Genomic DNA, 12,967 nt, shown 5'->3' with positions numbered 1-12,967 from the left:
TATTAATTGAAAGACTCATCTCCATAAGCGCCAAATTATTTCTACATGGAGTGGTGCTTGGTCCACAGTAACATTAATCCAAATTGAAAAATGATCCCTGCCAACTTTTGAGGCACACATTTTGCTTTGACTTTTTACCTAATCGAGTTATTTAAGTTATTCGATTACCCAGAAAGACTTTATGATACGCTTTTTGGCAGAGAAGGTAAACAACACTCAAAGTTTGCACCAACACTTTCCATCCTATTACGTCTATTATTGTAATTAGAATCCAAGAGTGATGCTTTCATGCAGGGTTGTGCTTCAGTCAAGGTGGGGGCCAGCAAACAAAAAAAACACACAAACACATTGATTGACTCGATCGATCCTGACCTTGCGACAACAGAAAATGTTACTCCATATTCAACGCAGCATATAGAAAGAAGAATGTCGTTTGGACACTTTTACCCACATCTCCTTTCTTGAACAAGTGAATAAATATGAGCACGAGTTGCAGAATTTTAGCCACTTTTGTCGAAGCTTTTCCTCGAGGAGCGGCAGGAGAGAAGAAGAAATGTAATCGGACGCGATGCTGCAGGGCACTGTGGCATGCTGGGAGGGCATTAGTGGTGGCGCAAGCTGTGTTTTTGTCACCCAATTCTCCCACTGAGAGCGTCTGCAGGCACGTACACTGCTTTCTACGCAGCTAGAATGTATTACAACCGTGCACCTTCGACACGTATTCGCATCAACTGCATGCGCCGTATATTGGCTCATTGAATGGATTTCATGTATGACACACTTGGTGGACACTGAGGCTTAAACGAGGTAAGCATTTAACAATAATTGGGCTGAATTAGAGCATTTATATCGACTTCTATTTAAAAAAAAATAAAAAAAAATAGGTAAAAGTAAAAGATGAATTGAAAAATCTAAAGTATATTTCCGCTCTGCCTGTAAAACATAACAAACGCGCACTCTGTGTCATTTTAGGGCAAATAATGTGTTTCTGAAAGGAGTGCGTACATCCGCCAAGGCCATTGTGAAATAAATTGCTTTCACTCTTGCCTGTTAAACAGATCTGCCTCGGTATGTTATGCTTCATGTTCCCTAACCCTTGTCCTAGTTTGAATGCAGACATTTCGTTTTTTTTTTTTTTTTTTGCGGGGAATCCTGCTGGCTCTGAGACAAGGCAGGAAACAACATAACCTCCAAGGACTACTCATGCACCGAGTGTGTGCGGAATATGAAATGAATTTGGTGGAATAATCAAAAGCGCTTCATGTCAGGAAAAACAAAGTACAGCACTCGAAAATCTCATGTGTATTTTGAGCCAAATCCAAATTAAAATGTTGTCTATATCTGTGAAGCCGTGCTTTTGTCATTACAGTTTATTTTTTTTATTTGTATCATTTTGGCATAGTAAGTAAGTGACTTTGTGATTTTTTTTTAACTCTGACATTTTTCCAAGATACAAACAAACCCTCAACTTGTTTCATTCTACAATTAGATATTTGTCACAGTTCACCACCAAAATTGGTTAGACACCAAAATAATGCAGATTTGGTTATTGTACAGTTTACATGATCAAAACGTTTAAGGATACCAAATTAAGTCTTGTTACAAACAATAACTGTGTACCGTACATTTGCATGTTTTTCCAAAACTGCTGTCAAAAATGGGCAGACAAAAAAAATCAACTACGCACTAAGAATAATTTTCTTTTATATTACCATTGTTCAAATTATTAACGATAAAAATACGAATACAAATTTTCAATTCACCAGAAGAAGACTGCTTGACATTTTGGCACAAATTGGGAAATAAAACGGCAAAATACAAAAATTCGACCCCAGTACGTACATTTTCATTAACCATTAAAATGAAAACAAAACAGATGACAAAATATGGCCTCATTTTATACCACCATTGTCATAATTATCGATATAAGAAAAGCAAATATTTCCACATCACTGTTGCCTAACATTGTCAAAGATTACAAAACACACCAAAATTAAAGGTGTACAGTTTTGCAACATCTTCAAAAATGGGTATAAGGACAAGAAATGTAAGCCACATTTCACTATTTCCATTACTATAGAAAAAAACAATAACAAAAGTTAAAAAAATAAATATATATATATATATATATATATATATATATATATATATATATATATATATATATATATATATATATTTATATATATATATATATATATATATATATATATATATATATATATATATATATATATATATATCATGTTTAAACGGAATGCACTTTTGTATCAGCAAAGCATCATCAAAAATTGTCAAGGATGGCACCAACTTTATCTTCACAGTACCACATAAATCTGCAGTCTACAAAATTCTGCAAGCATGTAACAAATTCCGACTTTTACTCACTTGTGCGAATATCCATCGGCGGTGGTGGTGAGGTTGATCTGCATGAGTATCTGGAACTCGGTGTCGTTGCAGCAGTACTTGAAGGCCGTGTTGTTGTGGTGGCAGCAGAACATGTACGTCTTGTTGTCCGACAGCCGGGGGCAGTGGAAGCCGAAGTGGTAGCGCCCCTTGTGGTCGGAGTAGGGCTCGCACACCCGGTAGTGAGCTGAAAGTGCTGCAGCAGAGGCAAGAAGAGAGAAAAAAAAACAAATCAAATGGAGCGTCATGGAGGTCACATATTGTCAATAATGACGAGTAATCTGCCACACACAGCTGCCTCTAAGAGTGACAATTATTTCAACGTGTATAGCATATGTCTCCTTTATGTGCTATTTAATTGATGTTTGTGTGTCTGCTTTTATCGCCAGAGCTTTAAAAAAGCAACCAAAGAAAGAGATGAAAGCCGACTGAAAGTGCAGACGATTGGCGTCCGCATTTGAAAAGAGGCGATCTCTTTTGGATGATAATCCGCTTGGTACGGTACAACCACCTTCAGTCCCGACGAGGACAATGTCGCAATGAAAGAGAAGTGAAGAGGAGAGACGGTGGGAGGACACATGTAGCAACATAAAAGCACTTCCTTCGACCTTTACGCTCGCTACACATGTTCGGGACGATGTAACAGGACTCATTTGCAGCTTTGCGACCCATAAATCCTGGCGCATAAAAAGAAGGCTGAGCTGGCAAAAGTGGACGATAAAGTCTATTAATGATGAAGCTTGTTAAAGGAAGTGTCAAATTGGCTCCTACAGTGGACGCCAGCTGTTTTTGTAACCAACCTGGTTGGTTTCTATAAACACGCTGTAAAATTCTGGTAAATTTAAACAACCTATAAAAAAACGTTTTTTTTTTGTTTTGTTTTGTTTTGTTTTTACCATGGCTAAAATGGCGTCCAGTGGCATTATTTCCCCCTCCAACCACTAAAAACTTGAGCCCCTTCGTTCGCATCAGAAGTTACCTGGCACAGTTGAGAATTATTAGCTATTACTAGGCCTATTTCTACAACTACATTGCACACTTAGCTAGCTATCTATGCGTACACCCCGAAAACGTCTCAGCACCGGATGCCACAATTTACAGAAGAGCTCGGTTTTGTTATTTAAACGCTTAATTAAGCGAGGAGATGACTGTGAATGAACTCGCTGTCTGTGAGGAAGCCTGTTAGCTCGTAAGCTAGCTGGTGGCTAACTCGTGAGCTAGCTCGTGGTTAGCGCCTCCTTGTCGCAGAATGGAAAGCTTTGAAACAACAAAGTGGGGTATATTCCAGCCGCCAAAGTCTTTTAAGTGGATATATTTTCACACCTCAAACATGTCGGGTTGATGTGCAGGCATAAAAATGATGCTGGATGAAGTAGCATGTGGTCGAAGTAGAAGTTGTTTCAAGCATTTAGTGGACATGCTCACAGCAGCTTGATTTTTCAGAATTTTGAAGCCTCATTCTTAGGGATGCGAAAGTTAAACTGTTAACTTTGGAGATTAATTTAGATCCGGATGTCCAAACTACGGCCCGGGGGCCATTTGCGGCCCGCCGTCCATTTTTCAGTGGCCCGCGACGTATGCTAAAAATGGCATTTGACTCAGTTCAAATAAAATAAACAGAGATGGTCAAAGTAAGAAGGGAGGGTATTGAAAAACAGATTCCATTAAAGGTTATTTTAGTTAACTAAAACTAATGAAAAAACTAAAACTAAAAAAAAAAAAAAACTATTGTTACCAAAATAAAATAATAACAAAAATGCTTTTTAAAAAAACGAAAACTAACTGAAACTACATTTTATGTTTACAAAACTAACTAAAACTAACTAGAATTATAGCAAACAAGTCCTTTGTTTTAGTCTTTGGTAATTAATTTAATGCATGAGCCTTTGGGGATGATTTTAAATGTGATTTAGTAGATTTATTTTGATATGAACCGGAATAATGACGTTTGAAAGTATGTCACACACAAGTGATGTCATCTAGCAGCAGCCAATAGAAAAGCACCTTCAGATGACGTTGTGCCCATGGTGTTTTTTAAATATTGCGCACAAGTAATACACGTTTAAAAAAACAAACAAAAAAACTAATACTAATACGGAAACTAACAAACTAAACTAAAACTAAGCATTTTTTTTAAAGAACTAAACTAATAAAAACTAACAGAACCATCCTGAAAAATAATAAAAACTAACTAAAATGAAAAATTCCAAAACTATAAAAACCTTACTGCCGTATTACAAATAAATTGGTTTATATACTGTAGCATTTTTCTAAATATGCAAAAGCACAAATAAATTATTTGTACTATTTCTAGGACTAAACACAATTTCTCTTCATAACATTATGTGGCCCCTTCTGATTTTCTCTATGTGGCCCTCAAATGAAAAAGTTTGGACACCCCTGATTTAGATTATTGAAAGTATAAAAAAAAAAAAAATAACTTAGTTAACATAATTTGAACCCAAAGTCACCTGGAATAAGCTCCACCCCACCCACAAGCCTAATTGGCTGTATGAATATCCCTGTAAAATAAGAAATTTTCAGAATGGGAAATCCCTCAAACCTGAAATTTCAAGAGGAAATTTCAGCTCTGCTCATTCTTAAAAAATAAATAAATAAATAAATAAATAAATAAATAAATAAAAAAGCGTAGACCTGCAGTGGACAGCAGCAGGAAGATGACCGTCAGGACATTCAAGGACTGCCGACTGGTGATAGTCATCTTCTCGCGGTCATGTGGAAAAGGTGGGAGGCTGCGGGAGGCAGGGAGGCTGGGTGGGACGGAGGGGGGTGGGGGCGGGGGGGTTAGGGAAGGGGAAGCTGCTTCAGGTTGAGCCGGACGTGGTCATCCTGTGCATGCTGAGAGCCCCTCTCACATGCTTGATGATGATGATGCTGCGGGTGGAAGTCAGGACCCCTGATGGGCAGAAGACAAAGAGGAGATTAGGATAGTCTGTTTGGTCTTTCTCTTGGAATTGAGCGCATGCTGAGTGGCTGTAAGTGCCCGCGATTCGTTCTAAAATCTTCCCAAGTGCTTATGAGTATAATACAGAAGGATAACAGTTAAAGTTACTTTTAAACGGGACGTGCTATGGGAAATAGATTTTTTTTTTTAATTGCATACAAATAGTTGTTATTAAGTGAGAATTTGAACAACCTAGTATGGAGGACCAAAACTGCCAAAATTCAAAATAAATACATTTATAATATAATATAACTGTGACACAATAATAAAAAAAGACATTTGGACATTGAAATATTAAATTTTAACTGCATATTTCTCACAACGTGCTCCTTCGGCACACGTACAGTAACTGCAGAGTAGCATCACATACTCCACCCCAGTGCACTGTACTTACTGTAAACTCATGTTGTAAATAATTGAGGGGCGCCCATATGAAAGACTTTTATTTATTTTTTGTCCTTAAACTTCTGCGTTGCATCAGCGCTCGCCTCAGTTTCGTCACTGAGTGTTTGTGTGCCCTGAGAAAAAATAAAAAATAAATAAAAAAAACCTCCATGTGGAGTCAGACGGGTAAACACGTCGTGGAGGTTTGTTTTGGAGCGCACCATCGCACGGAGGAGGGGGAGAGGTTAAGAATGATGAGAGCAAAGACAGGAAGTTAAAAAGCTTCTCGGAGTGGATATTTTTAGGAGGTCACAAAGGCCGCCTTCTATTTTCTTTTCCTTTCTTTTTTTTTTTTTTTTTACAATCTTGGCTGGTGGTCAAAGGAATGAGAAGGTAACGTTCACATTTGCATATGTTGGAACTCACAAAAAAACGTTCCCACTGTACTTGAACAAAACAATCATTTTGAATGAGTTAGAAAAAAAAAAGACTCACAGCAGCAGCAGAACATTAAACGTGGAGTACCTCTGCATGAATATATATGATTTGGAAAGCTAATGAAAAATGTAGCTCATTAATGGAGCACGTTGAAGGAAATTAAAGTTGGACCTGTTCCAGCTCCCACGTATCGCCTTATCAAAAGAACATGAGCTGATGGCTTCGACACACACAAAGCCTCGTGCACTCAGTTCAGCCTGTCTCGCTTACATTTAAAAAGCACGCTAGATTAGACAAGCAGCTCCTTCCTCTAAAAGCCAGGCAGCTGACGTCCCGGGAGACTTGTTACAGTGGCATTGGGGATATTTTTTTTCTCTACTCTTTCCCTATCTGTCCGTCTATCCATGTGGCCATCCGTCTATCCATCCATATACACCTTGATTTAGCGTTTCAAAACTAGTTGAAATAAACAATTTAAGTTTTCCAGGAAAGCACAAAATGCCAGTTAATGTTTCTGCTGTAAATTACCCAGAAACCAGGGCGACTCTAGGATTTTTTTTTTCTCTCCTCGGGCTAAAGGGCTCGCCACACAGGAGGCGGCGTCGCTGGCTCTCCATTCATTTCCTATGGAAGTAAGGTGACAAGGCGAAAATCGCCTTCCCCCCTCCCCCTTGGCGACACACGACATTCGTGCATGTGATGCGATGCTAGAAAGTTGAAACATGTTCAACTTTTGTCGCGTCGCCGAGGCTTCAACCAACCGGCAAAGGTTTCATTGATGAGCCAATGAACGCAGGGCATGCGAGACAGCGCGATACACGGCAAAATGGGAGGCTCTAATTTTAGCAGTGTCCGACCATCCAGTTTTATATGATACTTCACGGCTCACGCAATGATTTCCGTGACGTGGACAGGACACTTAGCAACAATAGTTAATTCCAGTAATATATTGTGAATCTTCATCCTCGAACTATGTAGTGCATCGGTGTCCAAACTACGGCCCGGGGGCCATTTGCGGCCCGCCGTCCGTTTTTCAGTGGCCCACGGCATATGCTAAAAATGGCCTTTGACTCAGTTCAAAGTTTGGAGATGGTCAAAGTAAGGAGGGAGGGTATCGAAAAACAGGTGCAATTAAAGTTAGTTTAGTTAACTAAAACTAATGAAATAAGTAAAATTACATTTCAAAAAAATATTTCATTAATAAAATACAATAAAAATGAAAATGCTTTTTAAAAAACCAAAACTAATTGAAACTATATTTTATGTTTACAAAACGAACTAAAAGTAACTATAATTATAGCAAAAATGTCCTTCGTTTAAGTCTTTGGTAATTAGTTTCATGCATGAGCCTATGGGGATGATTTTAAATGTGATTTTTAGTAGATTTATTTTGATAATAATGATGTTTGAAAGTATGTCACACAGAAGTGACGTCATCTCGCAGCAGCCAATAGAAAAGCACCTTCAGATGACATTGCGCCCATGGTGTTTTTAAATACTGCGCACAAGTAATACACATTTAAAAAACAAAAAAACAAAACTAACACTAATACTGAAACTAACAAACTAAACTAAAACTAAGCATTTTTAAACAACTAAACTAATAAAAACTAACAGAACCACCCTGAAACCTAATAAAAACGAACTAAAATGAAAAATTCCCAAACTATAATAACCCTGCTGCCATATTACAAATAAATTGGTTTATATACTGTAGCATTTTTCTAAATATGCAAAAGCACAAATACATTATTTGTACAATTTTTAGGACTAAACACAATTTCTCTTCATAACATTATATTTGGCCCTTGCGTCCTTCTCATTTTCTGTATGTGGCCCTCAAGTGAAAAAGTTTGGACACCCCTGTAAATTTAGAATATTTAAAAAAAATGCTGGTTGGGGAACACAGATTTCCGACAGGGCTGAAATCTGTGACGGCGCAAATCGCTGCCCAAAACTGAAGCAATATGTGTGGCGGTAATTTCCATTGAATCTGAAAAATAGGAAACTAAATCATTCTTCCTGCATTTTATTTCCCAATTTCCACCAAAATGTAATGCATTTTTTTTCTGCTGCGAATTTGATAAATAATAAAGAGCCGAGTGACAAAGCTAAAAGGTTGGGCTGCGATGAATTAGTCATCTTTTATAGAAAGCAAAGTAGTCTCTTGTCAGACGCTGACCTTAATATTTCAACGCATACAACTTGCACGAGGATGTACAACACAAGGCTTTTTGTCAGCCCCCAAATCCTTCCTTAATCAAACCTCTGGCAGATTGGGGTCCCCCCCTCACCCCCCCGCCGCGTCGCCGTGAATCGTGAGCTCTTTAAAAGGGCCTCGGCGGCACCCGCCGTAATTGGTCACTCAGTATTTCCCTGCGCAAGCACAAGTGAGCAATACAGACAAATAAATGCGCTGCGCTTTTGTTTTACACACCGGGAGCTTGTTAATATCTGGCGACTACGTTACGATTGAGAGCCGTTTTGCAGTTGTGACCTCTATGTATGAGTTTACCAACATCTCATGCACAAACTGCACAATCGATGTTTGATACTTGCATGCTGTGCTATATTGTCAGAACACGTGGTGGATACACACGCCGTGTATGTACAGTGCTTCGTTCAGCCGTCATTAACTCATTCACTCCCAACCATTTTCACTGAAGCACTGGATTTTGACTGCTTTTGCAAGGCCCACAGAGTATTGTGTTCTATTGCTATAAAACATGGAATCTACCAAAAGAAAAAATAGCATCTCTTCTTTCATCAGGAAAAAAAAATATTAATTATATTTCCATCTGTTTCCGTTTTGCAGCAATTAGCATTAGAATATAGCTAAGTTTCATTAGAAATCTGTTTAAAACAGTGGGGAAAAGAGTTTTTTTTTGCAACATGGCCCTGTTTGATCTCTTATACTCTGCTGCCACCTGTTGGCTGTTTTTGTAATAACTACCATTGCTTCAAGTGTTTTCTTCAGGTCAGAGGCTACATCAAAGCCTTCTGAATGCTCTAGCCTTAAAAAAAAAACGAACAAAAAAAAACAAAAAACAAAAAAACGTATAAATACGTCTTTGGGAGAAAATGAGTTAATCAGAATGTCATGTTTAAACTAGTGAGGTCACATATAGTATTATTGTTAAGAATTGTTTCACATTAGTAAACACATACTCTCGTTGCTTATGTGTGTGCAAAGTGGTTTCAAAATGGGAATCTTGTCATGGGCTCGTATCCAAACACTAATCAGTATTCCACTACATGCGACGCACTGTGACTAATCGAGGCTCCCTTTAACTGTCATTAGACAAAAGTGGGTATCGTTCACTTGGAGGGCATTAGCAGCGTCACTTAAACGTGGCGGCGGCGCTGCATTAGGATATGAGCTCACCCAAAGGGACACTGACAGGCGTGATCTCATGCAAAGATCCTGCGTAGGATGTGTGCAGTCGAGCGGAAAGCACTCACTGTGCTGTCGGGAAAGTTTTAGCGACGACGCAGTGAATAAGCAATAATCGATAGGCAGACATCCATTTTTCAAAGCGCTTACACCCTCTTCAAGGTCGCGGAGGAGTTAAAAGGTGTGCTACACGCTAGACTGGTTGCACATGTACGGACAGACAACCATTTAGACTCGCATTCACAACTGTCGCGAGTGGGAACTGAACGTACACTCCAAGTACTAAAGGCAGACGGTGTGCTCCACTTCACCATCAGTGCAATATCACAATTATGTCTCCCCCTGTTCAAAAGTATTGGAACAGTGAGGCCAATTCCGGAGAACAGAGCTTCCAGGAATGGGATCCTTCATCTCCCACAAAAACATCCTCGAAGCTGAGATTCACATTTTGATCGAAGATTCGAGGACTGGGTGCATGTTAATATGAATGAATGTTAATTTCATTTGAATCTTTGACGAAATATTGATGATTTTATATGTGGAATACCCGTGACCCTTGTGAGGAATAAGCGGTCACGGAAATGGATGGATGGATATGTGGAATAAACTCACATCTGAAATTTACCAAGCATCCTGAAAAAAAAAACAGTAACAGTAAATTCTGTATAGTAAATAATTTTGACTCTATTTAGAGTTGGACCAAACAGAACAGACTCAGTTTTAGAGTAATGTTTACATTTGGAAGAGAGTAAAATAAAGTTTTGAAAATAAATAAAAGTCACCCAAGGGTTGAGGAACTGACTAATGACCTTCAGCTTCACACATGAGATATGCCCCTCCTGTGCGCTCGTACATCACTCATGTCAGCTGGAATCTTCATAACTGCTAGAGACCAAAAATAATGTTTTTGGTCTCTACAGTAGGAAGGGCATATCTCAGGTGGTAGTGTGGCAGTCTCCCAAGTTGATGGTCATAAGTTCGTTCCTCAACCCTTGAGTGACTTTTTTTTTTCAATTCTTTATTTTACTCTCTTCCAAGTGTAAATATTAGGCTATTGTAAAAGGGAGTCTATTTGGTCCCACTCTAAATAGAGTAAAATTTACTCAAAATAGAGTCACAATTACTCTACAGAATTTACTGTGTAGTCATTGCCGTATCAATCACCAAGATATAAATCCTCCAGATTTTATTGCAGCCATAAAGCTATAAATAACTCCCCAGCAAAATGACAAAATTGGAGTTAGCCCAACTTCTCATTGGCTCCAATTTACCATTCACAGACATAACCCAAATCTACACACAGTCAGTCACGTTCTGAAAAATGAGTGGGAGGTGCTATTTTCAAAGTTCTAAATACTCTCATATTCATCTTTTAACACATTCACTGCCAGCCCAGCAAAAATGCATCATTTGACGTCTTTTTCCGTCAATGGCAGTGAATGAGTTAATGTCATATCCTAATATTTTCAGTCTAAGGCAAAATAAAGAAATTGGCCTATGTTCCAATGCTTTTGGAGGAGATTGTACATATACCAAAAAAACAGAGTTCTTGCACATGAAGCATCACAAAACTAAAAAAAAATCCAATTAATTATTTGCTCTTACATAATCAAGATTATTCAAGTAATTAAATGTTGATACCTGCTTTTCTTTCATTATTAGCTACATGTGCAGCAAGCAGGGCCCCCCGACAGTGAGATTTATGTGATCAGTCAGCTGAATACATTTTCCACATCAAATATTCTAAATAAAGACCAGAGGCGGCAGATTGTTTTGGTCTGGTGGCTTGATGTTGCCTGGGAGACATTTACGTCATGCCAGATACGAGGAGTGAGTGTAACATCAATTAATTAGCACTGTAGTAAAACGAGTAGTGTAAAAGGGGAGAGGGAAAAAAAAAACAACACAGGAGAGGCGGGGGATAACAAAGCGGGGTTGCCATAGCGCCAACGAGGCGGTATAAATGGGCTCGGTTATTGTGCACCGCAGACATCGAACTGCACGGGTGGCCTGTTTCTGTTTCACACCGCTAATGGTTTGTTAGCTTTACGGATGCTAATAAAACTCGCATCTGCTCGCTGTGTTCCTACCTGCTGAGAGCTGTCACTGTGAACGAAGCCAATCGGCAACCTCGCTGACTTTTTTTTTTTTTGTTCTGGCATCTCCGTTACTGTCCAAGGCCGACTGGAGGATCATGGTGGAATTTTATCAGGGGGTCTTTGTTACAAAAAATGTTTTTTGATCAATTCAGGAGTGTTGTTTTTGGGGGGCGAACTGAGTTTGTAAAATTCTAGATTTTCAGGAAAATACTTGTATTTTTCATATCCAGTGAAACAAACAAACATGTATCCTCAAATTATAACAGTTGTCTTTTTTTTAATTTTTAATAATAAAGAAAAATAATACAAATATTCAAAAAAAAAAAACAACGAAAAATTGGGGGTGTAATTTTATTTTGAATTTGTCAGAAAACATCCACACTATTACTGTAGATCCTACGTTCTGGGGTTGATGCTTATAAAAAAAATAGAAAAAATAAAATAAAATAAAAAAGTACAAATTTCGGATAAAAAGAAAAGGAAAACTCATAAATTTGGACTTGTATACTTTTTATTGGATAGACGACAAACAAAACAATTGATTAATTGCCTCGTCAAATGCAATCAGTGAGGCACAAGTGCTCAGGTTTGACTCAGGATTATTTTGCGACTTTTGTGATCTTGAAAAAAATTCAGAAAATAAAAACAAAATCATTCACCGACCTGTGAAAATCTGTTTTTTTCCCCCTATACTATATAGACAAACAACCATCCACACACGCACACATTCCCATCTATGATCAATTTAGAGCTTTCAATTCATGGAGCCCAGGGTTCAAAGCAAACACGGTGAAGCAGCATTTTGCTGTTATGCTGCATGCAAAATGAATGAGCTGCCAACAGAAATTAAATCAGCCCCCAGTATGCTTTCTTAAATGCTTTTAAATCCAGGTTAACATTTTTTTCTCCCCCCCCCCCCCCCCCCCCCCCCCCCCCCCACACACACATTTCGTTGATTAAGGTCATTTTAACTTTTTTAAGTCAATTTCACAGTAAGTTTCGAAACAGCACTTTTATTTCTTGATGTTGAAATGTTTTCAAAATGTTCTTTTACGTGTTGTCAATGTTCCTTCTTTTAGATGAGCTACTTTTATTTTCTCTGCTTTAACTTCTGAATGACGTTCGTGGTTGTGTTTGCAAATGTCATGTCTGGGGTCACGCCAGGGTTAAGAAGTTTGAGTTCATGACCTGTTAAGTTGGGTTCATGACCGTGAGGTCAAGTGTCTATTATGTACTAATGTTACAAGTGTCTGTTTTGAACTGATGTAACCATCATCTGGT

General features: G+C 38.4%; 1 protein-coding gene across 8 annotated transcripts in view; it reads right to left on the bottom strand.

Annotated features, from left to right (window-relative positions):
- The window catches only part of shisal1b (shisa like 1b), a 105,063-nt gene that overhangs the window by 20,052 nt on the left and 72,044 nt on the right, over positions 1 to 12,967 (bottom strand). For all 8 annotated transcript variants that reach the window (XM_077517385.1, XM_077517379.1, XM_077517384.1 and 5 more), the window contains 2 exons: positions 5,062 to 5,323; positions 2,389 to 2,602 (listed from right to left, as the gene is read on the bottom strand). In XM_077517385.1, coding sequence (XP_077373511.1) covers positions 2,389 to 2,602; positions 5,062 to 5,128 — 281 coding nt within the window. In that variant the 5' untranslated portion in view covers positions 5,129 to 5,323. The remainder of the gene's footprint in view (positions 1 to 2,388; positions 2,603 to 5,061; positions 5,324 to 12,967) is intronic.

The sequence above is a fragment of the Festucalex cinctus genome, chromosome 3, assembly GCF_051991245.1.
Source record: "Festucalex cinctus isolate MCC-2025b chromosome 3, RoL_Fcin_1.0, whole genome shotgun sequence".
Taxonomy (NCBI): Eukaryota; Metazoa; Chordata; class Actinopteri; order Syngnathiformes; family Syngnathidae; genus Festucalex; species Festucalex cinctus.
This window is presented reverse-complemented; position numbering and strand designations above follow the sequence as displayed.